The following is a 23,181-nucleotide window of genomic DNA, read 5'->3' as shown; positions in this document are numbered from 1 at the left end:
GAATTTATGCCCCCTCTGCACTTGTACTATATGTAGTTTGAATTTGATCATTAAAATCACTGCTATTTGTGGTTTACCCACTTTATGTAATTTTAGTTTGCAATTTGTTTCTAAATCATTGTTTCTAGATATTGTGATCAGAGTTAGTGCTAACAATAAGGTAACATTATTCTGTCGACCCCTATTGTAGTGATGATTAAAGTCATATCTTTGCAAAGATTATTAAGAAATTGGGGGTTGTATAGCATATATAATATGTATTAGATGTTTACGTATATTAGATGCATAAGCTTAGGAAAAGTGTTGAAGGAAGCAGTATTATCAAGGAGATGTTTGATTTGCCAAATCAGATGCATAAAATAAAAATACCTTGCAGTAAAGGTGCTGTCATGAGGACAATATTATATTAATAGTCTAGATTTAAAATGCCTATACTAAATCCAAGCAAGATGATTCGTAGTGACACATGCAGGCTTGACAGTTATGCAAGTTGGCCAAAGCAAGACTATATGCTTTGCTCAGGGGAGAGGAAACGGTGCTCACCAGAGCAGCGAACACTTATAACATGAACCTCAAGGGTTGTGGTCTTCTGCCTGTCAGGAAACCTGTGCTGCTTGCTTGCTGGGTCTGCTGTTGCATGTTTGCTTAGATCATCAGTGTCTTACATACTAAACTTTCTTTCTGAAAATGAATCATGAGGACCTCATTTCAGAAAACGGAATTCTGGATCCAGGTTTTAATGTGAATCTAAGGATTTAAAAAAAGAAAAATCAGCAATAATAGTAACTGTAGCAAAGTGATGTTGAGAAGTACGAGTTGATCCAGCAACACCGGAGCAGGGAAAAGAAGTGCCTGATAAAGAAGTCCTGGATCACGAGCATTTATGCTCACAATGTCTGTTGTTGTAATTGCTATTTACTTTCTTTTCTCAAGCTTAAGGGAGAGGGATGAACCTTCAGACAGTCTATCCCAGCTAAAGACACTTCTTTATAAGCAGATAATGACCACAGTGCGGCTGATTTGGTAGTATTATCTAGAACAGCTTTGGACTTGATGCCTGAGTGTCTATGACCAGATGTGAAGGGATTTTGGCCCGTTTCCCTCCTGTGTATCCATTTGCAGGTTAATCGCGTGTGGTGTGGTCATGCGGCCCTACATGGAGGCCAACATATCCCACAAGTCCCACACCACCATCAAGTACTTCCTGAAAATGTTGAGCAGCGTGAGCGAGACGCTCATCTTCATCTTCCTGGGTGTGTCCACGGTCGCCGGTAATCACAAGTGGAACTGGACGTTCGTCACGGTGACGGTCATCGTGTGTATGGTAGCTCGTGTTCTTGGTGAGTTAAACCAATGTGCCTTGGTATTGGCTGCCATATTGGTCTCGGACTGTCAGGGAGTCAAAAGGTTTATTTGGCTTGTCTGTTTCTGGCTTCGACTGAATGCGCGTGTGTGTGTGTGCCAGGCTTTAGCTTTCACACGGTAACATAGTCCATTGCTTTGTACAAGCAACCAGGTTCTTATTGTGCTTAAGCCAGGTGCCAGGTAATCGGGGGCTTTGCAGTGCTGACTCACTGGCCATTGGAATGGGCCAAATTGTGCAACAAGCATGACTTTCTGTGCCTGTGTGAGCATCTCCTGTCTGCTTCCCCCTTTCTGGTTTGCACTACTTCTTCTCCTCAGTGTTAGCTCCGTGGCTGAATGGTTTTTGTTTGTTTGTTTGTTTGTTTGTTTGTTTGTTTGTTGTGAAAACCCTTTCCCACGTTACAGGCCAGATAGCCAGATTTGCAGTGGCTGGTCCCTGGATAGTACAATCCCACCGGTGGTATTCGAATGCCGCTTTAGAACATTGCATTTTGAACGCTGAAGCCACAGTCATCTTTAAATTTACTTGTTCATCAAATATGTCCACTAATCCAAATCACCCCCAAAATAAAATGTCGACTGGAGCTTTCCCTTGCTCATGTGGCAGCGACTGGAATTCAACTTCCTGTACCAAGCATGTTGCGCAGTGCAGCTGCGCCTATACGACGTGTGTCTAGGCTCTGCGGCCATGTTAGAAGCATGCTTACAAAATGCATTCCTTTCATGTTTTCAAGTCGTTGTTAATAAAACAAAGTAAGCAAGGAAATGCTCCGCATTTGTCTGCTGTGCTGGGCACATCTGGAGTTAAAGCAAGCTTGCCTAAAGCCGTGATGCTAATGAGATTCTGCGCTCTGTTGCACTCAACAGATACAGCGTGCTGCATGCTAGCCAAAGCTGAACTAAGATAGCTAAATGTAAAACAGGATTTTTTTATCTGGCTGGGGTTGGGGTTTGGGATTGATTTTGGGATTGATTTTGGGATTGGTCTTGGGGGATTGGTCTTGGTCTTGGGTTTATCCCTTGGGAGGTTTTCTTCCAGCCATGCAGGATCACACCCGATACAGCTAATCAGTTGTTTTAAGACTGACACCAACTGATTATAGCAGTGGAATCAGTAGCTGTGGGCCTTATACAGCCAACCCCTGCCATGAGGTGGACATGGACATAATCTCAGCTAGGGGTGGAGAGGCGGACACGACCTCAGATAGGGGTCATGGCAGACTGCTGTGGGAAACTGTGAATTGCAGACATGGAGGCAAATGAGTGGTTTGAATCAAAGGGGCTTTTAACCAGTGTTCCTCCTTACAGGAAACACGTCTCATAAAATGACTACATAAGATTGTGTGCTTCAGAGAGGAAACGACGCGGTAGCTAAAACCATCTCAGCATCGCGTAGTGCGTCATCCATCACGTTCCTTAGCTGATGTCCTGTGTGACTATGCCGATGTGTCATGATGACGGCGTTTTCTGCTTGGTGGTACGGGTTCATCGGTCAGCTTCTCAGACAGTGCCCTGCAGACGTCAGTCATGCTGTCCTTTATCTAAGTGTGGACCCATCTGCACTGACGACCAAGTGCAAAGCCTTTCTGGGTCGCTGCTAGTGAGACTCCAGACAGCAGAACACATGCTTGTGCTCCGTGTGGACGGAGAAGCAGCCACGAATCGCAACATGAGTTAGAGAACTGCTCCGCCACTGCTGTTAATCAGTCCTAATTATCCATATGGCATGAAACCAAGTGATATACAACTGTAGTTCTTAAGCCTGATGGGAAATCTTCCCAGGATAGGAGGCAAGTTCTACCTCCATCTATCTACTGAGTGGAATCTGGTGTGTCCATTCAGGGACAGGATGATGAGCCATACATAGGCCTTTGAGGACAGGTAACCAGATCTACCGGTTCGGTTGTATCAAAGCTTAATTTCCTCCCCATGACAGGTTGGCAATTTTCTATCCCTCCCCAGGTGTCATCTTTTTGACCTACGTGATCAATAAATTCCGCATAGTGAAGCTCACCACTAAGGACCAGTTCATCATAGCCTACGGTGGCCTACGAGGGGCAATTGCCTTCTCCCTGGGGTATCTACTCAACACAGACCATTTCCCCATGAGGGATATGTTCCTCATTGCCATCATCACCGTCATCTTCTTCACTGTCTTTGTGCAGGTGAGTGCTAAGGCGTGTTTTCATAGCCCTGAACCCTGTCTGCTATGTGAATTTTACTGTGAAAAGTCCGGCAACCATTTCATAGTTTGTCCGAAAAGGTTTGACAAAAACAACTTAGCACTACATTCCTAATTGTGAGTTTGTGAACTTTAACAGTGCTCCAGAGAGCTGGAATTCATATTCAAATATAAATAGAATTTATGTGAAATCAACTTTGCTCACCTCATCTTAAATTGGAGTTGTTATATTGCTAACCAGTATAATCCCTTCTAGAGGAACCTACTGCTGCAAACTGCCTTCAGTATTAACTGATCTCCCTGGACCTCTTCAAACAGTCAACAATTTCTGAATTTCATGGATGAATTAGTTTCAAGGCAGCAATTTCAAGGAGCTTCCGTTTTTGCTGAGTTCTGCTCTCGCGTGGACTGAGCAGGGAGTGAAGCGTGCACGTGGCTGTGGAATTTTGCCATCGTGGCCTGCAGGAAGGTGTGCTGAGGTTTGCGGTTTGGCATGTGATCTGAACACTGAGGGTGTTTGGAAGCCTGCCTCTTTCCAAAGTGCAAGTTGAATGATTCATTTCGGCCTGTTCCAGAGCCACTTTTAGCTCTGGTTGTGTTGGTGCCATTGACGCTGATGGCAGGACTGGCTTATGAGATGATGATGATGATGATAGTTTTATCTACAACAAATGCCAGATATGAACAGAAGAGTCTTCCAATATAACCTAACCCAAGATCCTTCTCAATCTGGAACGAGCCCTCAGACTTAAAGAAAGATTGTTACGGTGAATCCAGTTTCCTTAAAGGCATTGTTATACAAATAATTGGCTACTATAGTGTAAATGCTAGGACTTGCAGTGATATTACTATTACACTGTTACATGTGTCCTATGTAATAAATGTGTTGTAATAATTATGTCCCAGTAGGCTCTGCTGTTTCACAGACACTTCAGAATGAAAACATTCAAAAAGCAAAGCTCCTCCCAGTATTGTTAACCTTTGCTCAAGCCAGCATGTGGGAATATTTGGTGTGACCCACTGAGTGGAAGAGAACCATGGCAGGATTTTCTCTCATCCCTTCCATCTTTGGCTAGTTTTGCGCAAACTTCATGGCTGTTGGGCTGTGATGGGAGCCATCGTGTAGCAGCATGGACTGTTGTTTCCACATTGACTGTTGGTCGTGTACACATGAGGGAGCCGAACTGATCGGTTGAGGGTCAGTGATTGTGTCATGCACTTGAGTCCTGTTATTTTTTAAATTTTTTTTAATTATTTTTTTTTTTTTACGCAGTGTGAAGCGCACTCACCACTAAGCTCCTCTTACTTGCACTGCGGGAGGAGAAACCGAACTTATGAAGCGAGGGCACTGGAGTTTAATTATGTAGTAGAACATGGGTTAGGCTATAGACATCAGACCCAGTTTGTGTTTTTAGTAGTAGCGGATTTTAGCCGAGACTGCAAGAGCTCGACCGCTGAGGAGGGGGTTAGATTTTGTTGCTGTGCAGGGCTAGGTGTTGGCTGTTGGCTTATAGCTGCTAGCTGTTAGCTGTTAGCCTGCAGCGACAGCATCTACGACCTCACACACAGCATCATCATGAAAAATCCCATTCAGCATAGAAACACTCATGCACTGTAGGTGTGTATGTGTGTGTGCGTGGTTTTAAGCATAATGTCACACACACACACTCACACCAACATGGAATGGAAAAGAAGACAGGCTAAATGGTTGCATAGCCCCACGTGGTTTCATCAAGTGGATCGTGGCTCACACTAGGGGGAGTCTGACAGACTGGGTAGGTGTGGTTGTCAGAACTAGGAAAATTTGGAAGGTGGAGTGAGTTTACTGTGTGTGTGTGTGTGTGTGTGTGTGTGTGTGTGTGTGTGTGTGTGTGTGTGTGTGTGTGTGTGTGTGTGTGTGTGTGTGTGTGTGTGTGTGTTTCATTAGGTGCATTTATTTTCTGTGTGTTTGCGGTTATATGCACTGTCCAACGACCTTGAGAGACACCCATAGCACCTGGTGCAAAGACCCACAGCCAGTGGGCCTGAAGAGAAGTGACAGAGGTGTAACAATATATTGATGCCTTTGAATAAATCCCCTATATATTGCATTCTTTTAGTGTACCGATGCGCATTTTGACATTTCAGTTAAACTTGAATGTCGTTATAGAATAGTTTCATATTCCTGTTTCCAGTTGATACAGAGTTCATTCATCAGTTCTGTTCATCAAATTAAAAGTTTAATTGAATGTATTCTGTGTGACACAAAATTGATCACTGAAAATGCATGTGAACCTGTTCTGTGTATGTGAGGGTTTGTGGGTGATTGACAGTTTTTGAGGTGTGGCTAATTTTCCATCATCACCACTCCTATACCTCCCTGCCACCGTAGTTATTGGTCAGCTAGGTTTCATGGGAGAATTTTGGCCTTGGAAGTTGAAGACATGCTGTGACTTGCCTAGCTGGCAGCTGTCATACCCAGATTGTTGCTCTGAGCCGGAGGGAGAGGATCAAGTCATCAGAGGCGTCTAACACCATGGCCTGGGGTTTGGTCAGATAGATGCTGTGCGCTCCTACCCTGGGCCAGGGTCGTGAGGGGCCAGGGTCGTGAGGGGCCAGAGGCCTGCCAGTTCCCATCATCTCCGAACACACCCGCACTTAGCAGTACAGCTCCGTGGCTCCCAGTTCGGTCCAGTCTGGGCCTTGATCCTGTCCCATATGCGTGCATCAGGTATTCCAGGGCTGCTGCACACTCTGTTACAGGCCAGCAGGCACTGGGAATCCACCAGGGTATCTAGATGGAGTGAGGACGCTGAAGACTCCCTGGGTTTAGTGTTTTCCAGGGGGACACCAGGGTCACCTCATGGAGGGCTTGGTCACTAAGGGACTTCAAGGCCACTTCAGGGCAGAGGCTGGAAACCTGGATGTTGTCAGGGTGCTTCAGGGTACTGTATGCATCAGAGAATGCGCGGTATAGAACAGGATGTAGTGAACTGCAGCACAGTAGCCACATGTCTACATAAAATGAATTCTTTTTTTTCTTTCTCATATTCTTTGTGTTTGTGTCATTCTAGGGCATGACCATTCGACCTCTGGTTGACCTGCTTGCTGTTAAGAAAAAACAGGAGACCAAACGTTCCATCAACGAGGAGATCCACACCCAGGTAACGTCAGATCTCGTCTCGGCGTCTTCGCACCTCTCTCGCTGCTACACCCCGTCTGTCTGCACGCTCGAGACCTGGCCCGATCGGACGCCAATTCTGCCTTTAAGTTCAGAATGGGGCAGCACGCCAGAACTGCTGGGTGGGAATTGATGGGAAACTCTTCCCTCCAGCCTCAGGGTTACAGAGGACAAGGCCCTTAGGGAACGCATGAAGCAAAATGAGAACGTCTTTATATTTGACCTCACAGAGTTGCCAGATTTGTTTTTCCTTCTCAGGCTCCTCTTGTACCATTGTGTGTATTTGATCGCCATCTGCTGGCTAGTTGTGAAATGTCCTCTGTTTTCATAAACAACACTGCAGTGTGCCTTCAGTAAGGGAGTTAAAAGACTCCAGCTGATGTCTTTGCCTTTGGGTTGTTCTTAAACAGTGTGCAGTGTTGAAGACATAAAAGCTTACCGTGTTACAGGTGCAGCGTTCAGACAGAGCTACACCAAACGCTGGCTTCATTTGACTGGTACTGGAGCTCCCGGCCACCCTTCTAAAACTATCTCTGTTTGTAGCTTCCTGTTTCTACCTAAGGCTAGCACTGCTTTGGGTAATTATTTGCAAGTCAGATTTCGACCACTGGCCACACCTGCACTGCCCCAGGCACATCCCAAATCATCACCACCAGTGCAGCTATGCTGCCAGCATGCAACCTGCTCACTCACTCGCTCTCAGAATGCCTCGGGAATGCTTAGACTGAGGGAGATCCGCAGACCAGAGGCGTGTTTGCACATCCAACACACGCGTGCACAGACACACACACACAGAAGAAGCCTCGGGGTGTTGAAGGTGTCACTGAGTCATTACACTGGGGAGACGCATTCTTAACTTCCACCCTTTAAGTACAGCCTGTCTGTGAAAGGCAGCAGGAAACGGCCATTGGGTCAGAGGCTTGGCTTCTGAACACTCGGCTGTGCCGCAGTCTGGGTGTAGTGTGCATTCCGATAAGCTCGTGACTGTAACTTGCATTCACCGGCATAATTTATTTGTGCTGTAAACGTGTGCGTCACCGGCGTCTGAATGCCAGGGCGAGCGTTGCCATCACGACTACTGCACGTCCCAGCATGCCTCTCATGGAACCGCTTCAGAAGCAGGACCGACACACCCAGAGTCCTTCGGGCCAGAGTGTGTACATTGCCGTGGCGACGGTTGGCTAGGCGGTTTTCTCGTTCTTTCCATGCTGAGACTGGCGTGAGGCCTGTTCTCCACTGCCACCCTGTGTCTCTGTAGAGGCTGAGGTGCGTTACGGTCTGACACTGAGCTTCGCTCTCTTCTACTCTTTTGTTCTCACAGTTCTTGGACCACCTGCTGACGGGCATCGAGGACGTCTGTGGACACTATGGCCACCACCACTGGAAGGACAAGTGTGTACCAACAGACTTTTGATTGTGCTTTATCTCTGGAGTTGGTTATAATGGGAGTATTTTCCAAGCATTTTGGATTATAGTTAAATTTATGCATATGTGGAGATAACATGCTTTTCTTCCAGCTTTCTCAAATGCAGATGTTTTGGTGGGTGGGTGTGTGGGAGAGAGAGTGTTTCTGAATGTACCCGAGAAGTATTATATCACATCGGTACTGAGGTACCTCACAAATACTGCAAAATGATCACTGATGAGTGCCTCATTACTGCCTCTTGTGCAGCTGTGTGTGGGGAAAACGTTAGCGTTCTTAATATAGCATCGCCATGGAAGCAATAATGTCACCATGGCAGCAGCGGAGGTGGTGGGCTCACTCAGCGCTGAGCCACTCACCTAGGAGAGCCCTGAGGGGAGGAGCTGGTCGAGGGGCGGAGCTTCGTCCCTTCAGGCCTAAAGTTGAGACTGCTGACATCTGGGGTTTGAGCCCTTCCGTGAACCAGATGAGGCCCCGTGAGTCCGAGACCACGCCAAAGTGCAGGGTTTCAAATACATCGACGGGCTGGCAGGTTTCTGCGGTTTTGAGTAACAATGAGTCAAATCCGTCCAGATCCCAGCACAGTGGCAGAGCCTGGGATGGCTGAGGCGTGCCGGGACCAGGAGATGAACTGTTCCGTGGTCTGATGCCGCATGCATCGATATCCATCTTGACGGACGGCCTGTTAAGAGGCGGAATTCAGTTACAGTGTAACTTTTAGCAATTGTCAGTCTTTCTCCTCCTCGAAGCTTCCTCTTTCTGATCCGAGGACCGATCAAAGATGGCCAAGGCTGTTGGAAGGAGGTTGAGTGATTATGCTCTCCAGGAGCAGTACACCCTCATGCCTCATGAGCTGCACACTGGTACTGACCTTCAGAGGCCCAGGATCGATCGGAGAGACCCGTCCACGACCTAACGTGCCTCCAGCCTGGAGCTCATTATCTGGAGCTCAGCAGAAAAAAAAAAACAAAAAAACAATATAACCCTGCACAGGACTCCTCCACAGCTCCGGAGAAGCTCGGCATCAAAAACCTAATGCGCTTCTTTCTTTCTATTTCTTATTCATTCTCTGTCTATCCGTCTGTCCATCTCACTCTCTCACTCTGTGTGCCCTTAACAGGCTCAACCGCTTCAATAAGAAGTATGTGAAGAAGTGTCTGATTGCTGGAGACCGTGCCAAGGAGCCCCAGCTGATCGCCTTCTACCACAAGATGGAGATGAAGCAGGCCATTGAGCTGGTGGAGAGCGGAGGCGGGGTCAAGCTGCCGTCCGCCATGCCCTCCACCGTCTCCATGCAGTGAGGGGCCTTCCACCTTCCTCGCCCGGCACTCCTCATCCTCAGCCATGAGACCTTTTGTTCTCTGTTTAACCTTAGTTTCTACCTTGAAATATGAGCAGTAGTTTATTGTGGCTGGGATTCGGATGTGTTCCATAGAGTAACTAAACCATGTGTGATTCATTTCAATCTTGATATGTGAACCGCCTCCGGTTCGAAGAACTTTGCTTATAAATATTAGCAACATGGACAAAACACGTTAAATCAGACAGTGGTTGATTTATTTCTATACATTTTACAGTGTTGTCTTTTTCTATCCCCTTCTGTAGAAACATCCAACCCAAGAAGCCTCCGGAGAGAGTGCTGCCTCAGATATCAAAGGGTCGGGAGGAGGAGATCCGGAAGATTCTACGCACCAACCTGCAGAGGACACGCCAGAGGGTGAGTCCAGCCGGTACCCTCTGTGACCTCTCTAGTAACACTTAAAATAGTAGTGAACATTATTATTGTTTGCAGCAGTAATAGTTCCAGTAATTTTTAGTGTTTTTGTCTTTTTGATTTCCAGTTGCAGTCCTATAACAGACACACACTGATCGCTGACCCATACGAGGACGGCTTCACTGAGCTCATTATGAAGAGGAAAAAGGTGATAGAACTGGAGAAGAAGGTGAACTTGCAGGAAGGGGCACAGACACTGGGACTATAGGAGGGACGCGTTTTATGCCTTAACTTAATTTGTCTTAACTTTCCCTTAATCTTCAGAACTTCAGAGTAAAAATGAACAGTTTATCTGTGTATTGTACCAACTAATCTAGAAGGGAAATAACTGGAACCCTAGCTGAACTTTGCTTGGTTTCTTTTTAAGACAAGTTGAGTATGATCGTGATTATGTCTCTGTACTATCAGCTCAAACAGATGAACAATTACCTCACAGTGCCGGCCCCGCCCCCGGACTCTCCCACCATTACCAGGGCCCGCCTCTCCTCTGGTGAGCTGCACACGTCACTGCTGTTTTTGTTTTTAAGGAGGGCGTTTCTACTTTTCACAAACATTTCCATACTTGGAGTTCTCTAAATGCACAGTGTATATGAGATGTTTATTAAGTTGGATTTTAAGAGGATTGTATAATCAGTGCTAAGATGCAATGAGTTCTCATGTTTGTCTCACAGTCAGTAATTAATAATTCATTATTCAGAATACAACAACTGTTCAACAGCAGTAAGCTAAATTAGCTTAACCCTGAATTTTCCCAAAATGTGTGCAATAGCCATGAACCTGCTTATGATAAACATCGCCCGTCGGTTTCAAGGCCAGGGAAAGACTTGAGAATGTCTGTAGTTCTGACTCGGGTGTGGATTCGTACTTTTGTGGGCTCATTTGCTGCGTTCTAATTTTCAAGGTGCTCGCACAGCTGGGAGATCTGTTCAGTATTTTGCTCTCATTTCTCCTATCTGCCCACAGACCCTCAGCCCTGGAGTGCGAAGCCATCGGCGGACAACGTCCCTGCCATTAAAGTGGACCTGGCCTCTCCGCAGAGCCCCGAGTCGGGCAGCCCCGGCAGGGAGGCCAGAAAGCCTGTTCTGCAGGTCACAAGGGAAACTGAGGAGGAGGAGGGCCTGGTGATGAGGCCTTCATCCCAGGAGAAGCCGAGAAAGGGACCAGAAGACCCGGAGAGTGAGAAGGAGCAGCAGCGTCTCCTCCGCTGCCTGAGTGACCCTGGCCCCGCCGCCAGTGAAGAGGACGAGCCGTTCCTCCCCTGAGATGGGGGGAGGTGGGTGGGGGGGGGGGTGAGAGTGAGTGTGTGAGAGAACGAGCGTGAGTGTGAGCGATGCACGCTACCGGCTGTTTAACTGCCTTCACTGTTGCGCTCTCTCGCTGGAAAATGTCCGAGGGGTTTCGAGAGTTTGTGGTTTGGTATTGCCACTGTTTCTTGGACAAATGACTCAGAGATTTTTTTTTTTTTTTTGTCCTTTTTTCCTCCATTTGGGCTGTGCGGAACACAAGCGAACTTTTGCAGTTAGCCAAAACGAGAACTGTTGAGAAATCACTGTCAGCAAACCAAAACAGAGAATGGAGGGAGGGTTGAATATAGCCATTTCTTTTCTAGCTTTATCATTCTTGTTATTATTAAGACACAAAGAAAAGCTTTGAGGAACCTCTGGAATAGGAAAACACAACTATGCATTACCAAAGGTTCATACTGTTGTGGTCTCTGACGAGTGTTCTGCTTACGTCTGTTTTTATTTTTTATTTTCTTTTTAGCGTGCATCACAACGAACTGTTTGTGTCACTTGAATCGCATTGTGTGGCATGATGTTGTCACCTAGCACAGTGAACCCTTCACTTCTGTGGAGCAATATTAACCTGGTGCCTCGTGGTATTTTGTCATCGGAATACGTCCGGTGTGGTGGGATCTGGGATCCGATCCTTGCTGGTTTTTTGTTTTGGAGCGTGTGTAGACTGGAAGTGTGGTTCTAGCAGCTAACAGCAACTAACAGCCTTGTGATTCAGACACTCGCTTAATCACTTGTGGCATGAAGCTAAATGCAGAAGGGGAAATGGGATTTAAACTCAGTTACACAATGCAAGTTGGTTTTCATAGGAGACTGAATGTAACTGTGGATTTATTGTGATTTGTAAATATAAACTAACGTGGCGATTCAGCAGTAGTACCCAAATCCAGTCCTGGCCCTTTAGCATAAGAAATGTCATGTCAGACTTTAGGATCAGTGTGATCCATGTGGTCGCACTGATGGATTATTCAACTTTGTGCTCTTACTTTATAAACTATAAACTGTGTCTCGCTTACAGGCTTCATCCCCTCTAAATGCACCTCACCACCTGTGACTAACACTTCTACCCATGTGCCTCTGGTTACCTGCTTCTGGTCTGTTTGTGGTTTTGGTCTGTTCAGTGCTTCGGCTTTTGTGTCACAAGTCTCTGATGTCTTTGTGCAAACAGTATACAAGTATACAGTATACGGACGCTTATCGAGCTTGCCGGCCCAGCTGTCTGCGTCAATTTGAATCCCTTTTGCTTGGTTTATTCCCCTCAATACATCGGCGTCATGTGGTGTCACTCCAGAAGGAAACGATTAGGGTATTAATCACTCGTCGTTCCGTCGGTGCGTCAGATGTTACTCAACGGAACTTGAGACGTCCAAAACTATTCTGCATGCAGAGTAGACTAGATTTATTTTATTATGAGATGTATAAATAATTTTTTTTTTTTTCCATGTAAAACCTAAAGGTCCGATGACGTCCGTGATCTGTTTGCCTGCTCTGTCTTACATGTTGCTGTTGTAATTCTGACACATGACGACATTGGGCTCGTCCCTCAGAGGCTTGTGGGGGACGGGACGGGGGACATCTTTCAGCAGAAGCAGCTTTCTTTGTTGACTGAAAAGGTTTGTTGAGTGTGGACTATGGAGGGGATTGTGGGATGGATCGGGATGGTGTGGCATCGTTTGTAATAGACCCACACCCGTCGGTCCCCGTTGTCCCAGGAGTGGGGTGTGGTGGGCGTCGCCTGTGCGCAGGGGTAAACCTGACTGATGTCGCTTGCCGACGTTTTCCTGTGACCTCTCGTGTGTGTGTGTGTGTGTGTGTGTGTGTGTGTGTGTGTGTGTGTGTGTGTGCGCGCGCATATCTGTATGTGAGATGCAGAGCACATGGGGACGGGGGGCATAATTGAGGTTGAACATTCCAGATTGGCGCGGACGGACGAAGACGCAGCACATGCAGGTGTCCCTGTGGGGGAGGACGGACAGCAGCCCATCCTGTCTTGGTATGCAACAGTGAAAGTGACCCCCAGGTTTAACAGAACACGTCTGCAGTCAGACCGAACCCAGGCCCGTGCCATCAAACCTGGCCCGTCGTATAGCCGGCGCTGCGTGGGCCCTATTCTGGCGGATGGATGTCTGTTTTTGTTTGTTTGTTTGTTTGTTTTTTAATTGCTTAAAGAAATGGGTTTGTCATTTTGAACTGTAACATCTCCCTGGTTCATTTTGAACCTCCTACTATGTCTGTGTATATGACTAACGGCTCAGACGCATGCAAATGAAATAACAGTACCTTTTGGCTCCACAGAAGGCAGAGTACTAATCTATCTCACCCAAGGCCTGATGCCTTTAGATTACAGTGATTCTAGCGCTTTCCGTCACGAGGCGCCGTCAGCCGTTGTCCTGTCGTTGTCTAAGCTGACGTCTCATGCTGCTTCCCCCACCCCCCCGGCTGCATGTGCGAGCGCTCGTCCACGTCTCTGCCTCGCTCCGTCAACCTGCACAGCACCAGTGCGCTGACATTAGCCATCGCCGTTCAGCACAAAGCAATAACAGGAGCGGGTTAAATGTACTGTGAGCAGCATGTTTGCTGGTATGTCGCAGCTCACAAGGCTGGTGATGTGGCCTGTCCAGTCCAGAGGTATGGTACCAAAAAGTGCAGGAAGAAGAGTTTCCTGTCCAGCTAATGGACCACTGTGAGCCTTTGCTTCGTGGCACGTGGAGGACAATTTTATTATTAGGATATTATATGAGGACTTATGGAAAAATCTACATATTGTACCATTAAAAAAAGCTGAATTTTGTTGATGTTTTATTCATATTGATTCTTTGTTTGTTTGTTTGTTTTGTTTTTTATTTGCTTCTGCCTGTTCTTACTTCTGGGAAGGAGAGAATGAGCTTTAATGATTGAACTTGCGGAGAGGTTCCCAGACATCGGTTCATTCAGCTGACAATGTACGCCCTGACACAGCTGTCTCTGTGTGATCTGTGTTTTAAGATGTATTGATTGTTGTTGATTATCCAGACATAATGGCTTATTGCCTTTTCCCTTATTATTGTGTTTTGACTACTCCACTTTAAATAATGATGCAAAGGCATTTGCAATAAAAAATATTTTATTTTACAAGAGAAACATGTAAGAATAAATCTATATTATGAAAATGTAAAATGCTATAGATCAGAGTTTACTGAATAACAGCCCAATCCACACTACAGACTTGTCCACTGTATTGGAGTCCCCTGGCTTATTCCATACATACATCCTTCTTTACCTTTTGGAACTAGCATACAGTTGTGATCCAATGAAAAATACAATAAAGTTTTCACTGAATAAAAGTAGTCAATTTTACTTACTAAAATGTGTGCTTTTAAGACAATATTTTGAGAGGACTTGGAGACGGCGCAATGGCGTTGTTAAAGTGATGCTGCAATTCGGAATGTGAACAACAGGTGGAGCTGTGGACTCACCACAATAGCCTATTATTGGGTGAGGGAAACGAAGGGTGGGGTAAGATTTTGAAAAATAATGCAATTTTGAAAAATAATGCAATTTAGGCGCAAACTCACACATGCACTTAATGTTTCAGGAAAGCGAGGACACTTAAAAATATATTTAACGTGTTTATGAATACGTTTCCCTTCTGCAGCGAAAATGAAAATAAGCAGTATTATTTAGGCACATTGTGAGTGAATTTCCGTGGTAGTTTTTTAAACAGCAAGTTTATATGCTGTCAGTTATCACTACGTAAAAAATACTAAGTGGTCCGTACCCGGAGCTGCATAAACCTTTATTCATTCAAAATTGTATTCCTTTAAATTGTCTCGCTATTAAATTTAGGTGATTAATTTATCTGTCGCCCGGCCCATTCTATAGGATTTATGGAGTTAAAAACAGTCCTGTTCCGCGAGAGTCACGTGATCTGTGTTTATAAAGACGTATTTATTTTCCTCCGATTAGTTTAAAAGCTGAGAGCTGGCGCCAGTCTAAAGCATTTCCATGCCGTTGTTGTGAGACTGTTCAGATGATACATGAGATGAGCGGTTTGGACATGTTTTATGACGTGCCATTTAAAAGGGAAATGACATCACGACATTAAACGCTTTAGGCCTCGCGCTCCTCACCCGCGTGCAGACATATGACGCGCCACTCGTCAGGAGCGCACCATTTAAAAGCGCGCACGTGGGACATCAGCTCGCTTCTGAGCGCGCATCGATGCAGCTGCCGAAGGTCTCCTAGAGGGTGCTCGTGAGCACCTCCGTGATCGCCTAAAAGGGAAATGGGATACCCTATGACCTCGCATTCTTGAGTGCGTGCGCAATTATGGACAACAGGACCGCGAGCGCGCCGTTTGGGACTGTGCCTTACTATTCATCTTTTAGGACAGAGACGCAAGCGTGCAGGTGATACTTTACGTGTCCTCGAGTCACTAGGTGAACGTGCTTATTTTGGGGACGTGCTCCTTTGTGTTACCTCTGCGGTTGCATTCTGGCTTATTTATAGCTTCCAAGCTCATTGCAAAAAAAATAATAGAGATCCTTTTTAGGTAATTTAAGAGGCGCATATAGAATATGTATGCGCTAAGGGGAAACCCCTTGATCAGGTCCCATAAAACACGGTAAGGCAGGTATGAGCTGGATAAGTGTTGCGGCTTTGTAGAATTAAGCCAAATGGGAGCATGGAATGAATAAATATGTACCAAGATCTGACCCCCGAGGGCCTCGGCATGTTATAGCTATCAGACCCACAACTGCCAATCCTGACGAAGCCCTTCAAAATACGATCTGAACCATTTGAGAACCGTGTCTGACAATCCTGCACAATTTTCCAACATGTCTAGAAATATACTGTGATCTGCAGTGTCAAATGCACCGAGAAGAGCCGAAGAACTGACATTTTACCGGAGTCACTATTCAGGCATATGTGATTTAATACCATTATAAGACCAGTCTCTGTACTATGGTGGCATCAGAAATATGATAGGAATTTGTCAAGATATCACTTATATTTAAAAAAAAAAAAAAAAAAGTTAGTTAGATGGTTGAAAACCACTTTTCATATGATCTAACTCACAAAAGTAAGATCTGAGATAGGTCTACAGCTGTTTAAAATAGAAGCATCAGAGGTTTCTTTTTCAAAAATGGTTTAAGAATAGATGAGAGCCATTCACAACTACTTGAAAATGTTTTTGAAATATAGGTCAGTAGGCAGAATATCAAGACAGCATGTAAACAATTTAACTGTTTAACTGTTCCTAAGGTATTTTACAGTCAATTGTATTAAATAATAATCTCGTCATTTCTGGGTGATGATAGAGATAGCATTGTCTCAGTGAGGTTTTGATGGTAAGTCTAATGTTTTTAATTTTATCATTGTAAAAATATTGAAAATTCATTATATTTTATATGGAGAGAAGTTAAGTGACTTTCTGTTTTGGTGGTTCTGTAAAATTGTCTTACAAGGGGCACCTTTTTAAAATGCAGATTTTAAATACACAATATAAAAATAATGACAGTACACTGAATATATGATGATATATATAATGAGTATAATCAATATTACCCAGGATGCAGCACTAGTACTCAGGCACTAATTCTGATGCAACATGAAAACAAACCAAGAGAAAGAAGACACGTGCAGTCTGAGAGGGACTATAGCAGTGCCTTGACCATTTCTGAGAAATACATGGTTCATTAATCTCATTGCTTTGTACTTTTCTCTTGCTGCAGTTTTCAGTTGCAGGCCTCATTCCCATCACTTAATACATTTTGCCAGCATATCTGATAAAATGCTAAATGAAAACTGGAATCTAATAGTAATTAAACTTGATATTTTGGTTCTCTCTTTTTTGAGACGGAATTAATATGACGTCAATGCCAGAAGGTGATTCACATTTGTTAACCCATTGTTGCACAAGCAACATGGTCCATAAAGCAGATCCACTTAGTGATCTGGGTCTTTGCACTGAGCATGTCAAGAGAGCCAACTTCAAGACACCAGGAACTTCAAGACCCATGTTTTGTGTGTGTGTGTGTGTGTGTGTGTGTGTGTGTGTGTGTGTGTGTGTGTGTGTGTGCGTGCGTGTGTGTGTGTCTGTGTGTGTGCGTGTGTGCGTGCGTGTGCGTCTGTGTGTGTGTGTGTGTGTGCGTCTGTGTGTGTGTGTGTGTGTGCCTCTGTGTGTGTGTGTGTGCGTCTGTGTGTGTGTGTGTGTGTGTCTGTCTGTCTGTGTGTGTGTGTGTCTGTCTGTCTGTGTGTGTGTGTGTGTGTGTGTGTGTGAAGTCCAGTCCTGCAGACCCACTGCCTGTCACTTTCGGGTATCGTATATGTGTGGGCTCGTTAAGGGCTCGTTAAGGGATAGATAATTAACTGGTTTCAAATCAAGCAATGCACTAAACTGGTGGCAAATCCAGCTATAGATCAAGGACTCTTAAAAGCTGTACAAATCCAGCAGTTCACCATATTATTTCATGTGTTTGTCTGCTTAACAACGTGCTATCAGTAAAACTCAGACAACTCATAATGGTGCCTTGGATTACATTTTTAGGCTTTGTGGAAATCCAATTTGACTGTCTAAGTGCTTTCACAGTCTGCTTGTTTGTTTCTTTTATTTGTTTATTGTAGCATTTGAATTAATGTTACCAGATACAGACCAACATAATTACGTTTGAGCAAAGTTCATGATTTAAAAACGACTACTTGACCCCCAACCACTGAAGTAACCTTCTATCAACCCTTATTCTCTCAACCATCAATATCCCCCCCATCCTGTGAGCAAGTCTGCAAGGCTAGCTGTCTGCCTCCTGTTTCTTCCCCTTTAACAGTCCCTAATGAAGGAGACCCCGGGGCTCCGCTGGGGAGCGTGGTTAATGACCATTCCTTGGGGCAGCTGCAGTGATTGGCTACGGGGAGAGGAATTACGCGAGCCGCAAATGTTATGCTTCCCCATGCATTTTGCATCCCTCCCGGGCCTCCGTGCGGTTATCTTCACTAACTTTCTTTGTGCTGTGTTTGGTTCTTTTAGTAATGACCACCGTCAGCTTAACTAGAAACATTGATCTAATTTTATCCGCAGACAATACGGCCGAAGTTACACTGCGTCGCTGACCCTTTTTTAAATGTATATTGGAATAGAATTCTTGCTGGACTGAAGTTATTAGCACAGCAGCAAAGTCTGGGGTTTATATATATATATATATATAAAAGTTGTCCATTTGTAGAGTGTGCCCGGCACACGATTAAACTTTCCTACTCTTCACACCCAGACTAAGGCTATACGCGGACGTGTGTGTGAGAGAAAGGTCCTACGTTGTATAACTTTGCGAATAGTGGAGCTTTTTCAGTACACCATGAGGAGCCATTTATTCTTCAAGTAGCCTAACGTATTATGTATTATGTAAATTTATACTTAACCCAATACGAATACTACATCGATTCATCACAGAAATACGAGTTTTCTAAACCCTAACAAAATAAGTAATTCAGTAGCGAATTTATGCCTCATGTCGCAAAAACAAGAGTATCTTTATTACGCGATTTTCTGGTTTCCCACCACGTTTATATGATTCTATTTGCGTATATATAGATTAATTAATTACCAGGAGTTAATTCTACAATGCCATTTGGTATCAATTAGCCAGTTGCCCGAGACTGTCTCGGGGTCCCTCTACAGAATCAGCGGCTCTAGGATGATTTTCTTAAAAAATACCCAGACACACCACACGATGGATGTATCAGCACACACTTGCTCCCATTATCTGACGCTGCTAGTCCTAATCGGAGAGACGCACTCCCCTCAAATATCTGCCATGATAAAACCACACGTTTGCAGCAGCCCGCGCGGTGAGCGGAAACAGAGAGTCACACGTTTGCGTCTTTCACCCTGCTGGATGCATATGGGATCAGGATCATAGCGTTCGCTCAAGGATCGTTTTGGATCCTTCTTTGTATCCGGACGCGATCCTGCGCTGCAACAATACTCTCCTTTTATCCAGGTTCTCCTCCCGCGCGCTGTCCTCTTGCGCTGGTAAGCGGGCGAACATCGCGAGTGCGCGCGGCGGACCGGGCAGCGGAAGGAAGCCGAGGGATCTTTCCTCGGGATTAGAGTCACATCACTGTGCACGGACACAACTCTGCGTTTAGCCTATTCTGGGAATTCTAATAACCTTTGTGCGAGTGTGTGCGTGTGTATGCCTAAAGCGTAAACGCATCGTTTCTTGGGAGGAGCATCTCTCCAGTTTGAGGCATGTTTAGTTCATAAACAAGGAAGAGGGATCGCGTGCTTTGAGGGATGTAATAGGCTGCTTGGATGGGGACACAGCTACCTGACGCGATCTCTGGACATTACTGAACCTGATGCCTTTGCGGAGATTTTACTGTGAACTCGGATACCAAAAGAGCGGACGGCGACGCTGCGCTTTTGTAATTTCTCAACTGCACGTACGTTTACTGTTCGGCTTCTGCAAAGCACGGATCATTTCGTTGTCGGGTTCTTCTGAAGATAAACTTAGGTGCGACAGATGTTTGGCTGTCATATCTTAGGGACTGTGGCGAACATCTGTCATTACCAACCACTGTGCAGCGGCTTGCCAGTTTTCATTTCTCTCGCTTTTCGACCAAAGATATTCTAAGAAGCATTTTAGCTTTGGGTAGCATTGCTAATTCCAACTGCCATTGAACCAAATATCCTTCTTGTGGACGCCGCGTGTTAAATGCAGTACTTTCGCTCGCTCATGTGGACGGAAACTTGCCCGCAACAAACCCATCCGGAGGACAATGAAGCGTCTGCTGAGAGTCAGCGCAAAATTGTTGACGCAATCTGCGCCCCCGAAAAGCCAATCGATAGCGCAATAAGGCGCACTCAATTTGATTAGGCGAGAGCGAAATCTCAGGTCATTCCTCAAACATTGCCATCTATGTAACCAGAAATTGTCCGACCGGTTTTTCTTGGCAGATTTAAAAGGACAGAGTTTATACCAACTTAATAATTGTGTGTAACGCATACACTCTAGTGTAAATGGTGTTCAGAAAGTTACCCGGTGTCTCTGCATCGGGGATGGGGCTTCGCCTGTCGCAGAAATTCGTGTTTCTACTTTTTCTGTCGGGTTTGGTCACTTTGTGCTTTGGAGCACTTTTCTTTTTGCCCGACTCGGTTCGCCTGAAGCGCATTTTCTTATCGAAGAATGAGAGCCCAGCGGTGACCGTGGGCTCCGAAAATGACGCGAGGGAACTTTCCAAAAAAGCGCCCGGGGACCCAGAGCATTCGCGGGCTTCGTTAAAGGGCGAGCTAAATAAACCCAAAGTTAGCCGAAAACCCTCTGTCACACACGATGCCCGAACCGTCGAACGGTCTGTGGGGAGCAGGACACAAGAGGACTGGACCCCCCCGAGGACAAAAATGGACCCCGGCGACGAACTTGCGGCAAAAAACGACAGAGTGACCTCGTCCTCACATAACGGCGCAAGCAGAAAGGGTTCCGATTACGAGATGGTCAAAAAGTGTCTGCTGAAACCTTCCCTTGGAATTGACCGTGGGAAGCCCTCGGACACTCAAACCATACAGAGGCGAGATAAAATCCGAGAGGTAAGATGAGTGCTCCCGTCACTGTGTTGGTATCGCGGTCGGATATGTACAGTACATCGAGATCTTCCGCCCAGCGTACGTAAAACCTTTCATCACTAAAGCGTGTAAATGTCAGACTGTTTTCCTTGCAAGACGCTTGTCAAAGGTGGTGCCTTAACTGTGCTCAGGTCAGGAATAAGAACAGGCTGTGTGAAGCTATTACATATTTTGACCATCTAATTTAAAATCTTCTGTTTACTGCAACTACACAACAGCTACAAAAGAACGCAGTGAGGAGACTTCAGCTGAAAAGTCGCTCTCCTATTAGCAGTTATTGGCATAGTTTACACGCAACTGATGGCTCATATGATGGACAGAGCAAGGCACATATGTCAGATTTGCTGAACACTAGGCTTGATTAATCCAGGAGAAACTCCTGACTCCGTTCAGTCACAGCTACCAATGGCAGTAGATTAATAATAGTCACATTTGACACAGTTGTACTCAATTTGTGTAGATCCTGTCGGTAAAATGGCTTTGGCTTTAAGACATTTGGAATGTGTGTGACAGTACAGATTCACCAACCATGACCGCCAGATTGATGCGCTCGCAGTACATCCATGTTCGCCTTCGGATAAGAAACAGACGTATTTTTGCATTGTTTCGAGTCATAAAATCATTTGCGATGAGGACGTTGCTCTTGCTCTCTTGTGATGTCACCGGGCGCTCAGATCGTCTGCCCCCTCCCCACAGTTCTGACTTCCGAAGGCCAAACTGTAACGCAGCTTTACCGTTTGCTCATCTCCTCCTGTGGTTTTTGAAGAGCTTTGTTCTGCTTTCTAAGAGCAATCGTCCACATTGTGCTCCAAATTCCTTTATGAGAAGTGAACAGCACTGGATGGATTTTTATCCTCTTACGCAAACCATTTTCCCTCCCCAAAAAACTCAATTCTGCAGCTCTTTTTCAAACGAGCGTCTTTCAAAGCCACGTGTCTCTGTGGAAGCGAACGGTGCAGATTAATGCGTGTTTTTCAGGCCTATCTGTAGCTCAGAGTTGGTTCTTTTCATTTCCTATTGTTATATGAGAATCCACTTTGTCAGGCCTTCTGGACGCTGTCCAAAGCCATTCTCTATTTCTGGAATCCTGCATCACCAGAGGCAGCTCTTGTGAGGAGATCACAGAGCTGGCCTTGGGTTAGAGGTCACACTGGGGCAAAGCAAAAACACACACACACACACACACACACACACACACACACACACACACACACAAGTTGGGGACTATGGAGAGAGACTTGTACTTCGATACTGATTAGGACTTCCTGTGGATGGACTCAGATGACACAGTGACAAACACAATGTTTGAAAAGAAATGAGGACCAGCCAAAAGGCCTTCACTTTTTGTCCAAATACTTTTGAGCCACATACATATAACACTACAAGTATGCGCATGCACACCCACACCTCTGTGTCTGTCTGTGAAAGCACTGAGTAGTAAATGTATAGAAATCAAAATAACTGGATGTGTTGTCACATCTTCCCACGGAAAATAGCTCAGTGTCCCCTTGGGGTTTGACAGAATGAGGAAGTACTGACCTGGAAGCCAACGTTCCTACATAAGCAAAGGTGAAAGTCGGTTAATGGTGGCGTTCACCGAGCGCTTGTGCTTCTTTGTTTCACGGATCTCTGTGTTGAGAGGAAGTGACGTCGCCTCTAACTTCTCCTCTGCTTCTTTCTATCAGGGGAGAGAGAGAGAGAAAAACAGAAAGAAAGACAAGGAGGTGTAGGATTCATCAGACAGTGGCATCACATTGGATGCAGCAAGCCAGTAGCCCAGTCTTGTCTATGGGGAATGTGATGTCTGTAGTGGAGGCTCTGTCTGTAGTGACGGCTCTGTCTGTAGTGACGGCTCTGTCTGTAGTGGAGGCTCTGTCTGTAGTGACGGCTCTGTCTGTAGTGACGGCTCTGTCTGTAGTGGAGGCTCTGTCTGTAGTGACGGCTCTGTCTGTAGTGATGGCTCTGTCTGTAGTGGAGGCTCTGTCTGTAGTGACGGCTCTGTCTGTAGTGGAGGCTCTGTCTGTAGTGACGGCTCTGTCTGTAGTGACGGCTCTGTCTGTAGTGGAGGCTCTGTCTGTAGTGACGGCTCTGTCTGTAGTGGAGGCTCTGTCTGTAGTGACGGCTCTGTCTGTAGTGGAGGCTCTGTCTGTAGTGACGGCTCTGTCTGTAGTGGAGGCTCTGTCTGTAGTGGAGGCTCTGTCTGTAGTGACGGCTCTGTCTGTAGTGGAGGCTCTGTCTGTAGTGGAGGCTCTGTAGTGGAGCAGCTTGGCCAACAGAAGTACTCACTGTAGTGTATATGAAGCAGTACTCACTGTAGTGTATATGAAGCAGCACTCACTGTAGTGTATATGAAGCAGCACTCACTGTAGTGTATATGATGC

General features: G+C 45.6%; 2 protein-coding genes across 7 annotated transcripts in view; both read left to right on the top strand.

Annotated features, from left to right (window-relative positions):
• The window catches only part of slc9a1a (solute carrier family 9 member A1a), a 35,091-nt gene extending 20,566 nt beyond the window's left edge, over nucleotides 1-14,525 (top strand). For 3 of the 4 annotated variants that reach the window (XM_027019918.3, XM_081719812.1, XM_081719807.1), the window contains 9 exons: nucleotides 1,123-1,340; nucleotides 3,328-3,530; nucleotides 6,601-6,690; nucleotides 8,029-8,099; nucleotides 9,251-9,427; nucleotides 9,736-9,847; nucleotides 9,972-10,073; nucleotides 10,313-10,394; nucleotides 10,868-14,525. In XM_027019918.3, coding sequence (XP_026875719.3) covers nucleotides 1,123-1,340; nucleotides 3,328-3,530; nucleotides 6,601-6,690; nucleotides 8,029-8,099; nucleotides 9,251-9,427; nucleotides 9,736-9,847; nucleotides 9,972-10,073; nucleotides 10,313-10,394; nucleotides 10,868-11,166 — 1,354 coding nt within the window. In that variant the 3' untranslated portion in view covers nucleotides 11,167-14,525. The remainder of the gene's footprint in view (nucleotides 1-1,122; nucleotides 1,341-3,327; nucleotides 3,531-6,600; nucleotides 6,691-8,028; nucleotides 8,100-9,250; nucleotides 9,428-9,735; nucleotides 9,848-9,971; nucleotides 10,074-10,312; nucleotides 10,395-10,867) is intronic. The other variant, XM_027019922.3, reaches the window with a different exon arrangement.
• A 4,467-nt stretch (nucleotides 14,526-18,992) lies between these two features.
• The window catches only part of LOC113580013 (mannosyl-oligosaccharide 1,2-alpha-mannosidase IC), a 145,953-nt gene continuing 141,764 nt past the window's right edge, over nucleotides 18,993-23,181 (top strand). Inside the window, exon 1 of one of the 3 annotated variants that reach the window (XM_035525991.2) lies at nucleotides 18,993-20,764. In XM_035525991.2, coding sequence (XP_035381884.1) covers nucleotides 20,198-20,764 — 567 coding nt within the window. In that variant the 5' untranslated portion in view covers nucleotides 18,993-20,197. The remainder of the gene's footprint in view (nucleotides 20,765-23,181) is intronic. The other 2 variants (XM_035525992.2, XM_081719753.1) reach the window with 2 other exon arrangements.

Source organism: Electrophorus electricus, chromosome 1 (genome assembly GCF_041902795.1).
Source record: "Electrophorus electricus isolate QZ-2024a chromosome 1, ASM4190279v1, whole genome shotgun sequence".
Classification (NCBI taxonomy): domain Eukaryota; kingdom Metazoa; phylum Chordata; class Actinopteri; order Gymnotiformes; family Gymnotidae; genus Electrophorus; species Electrophorus electricus.
This window is presented reverse-complemented; position numbering and strand designations above follow the sequence as displayed.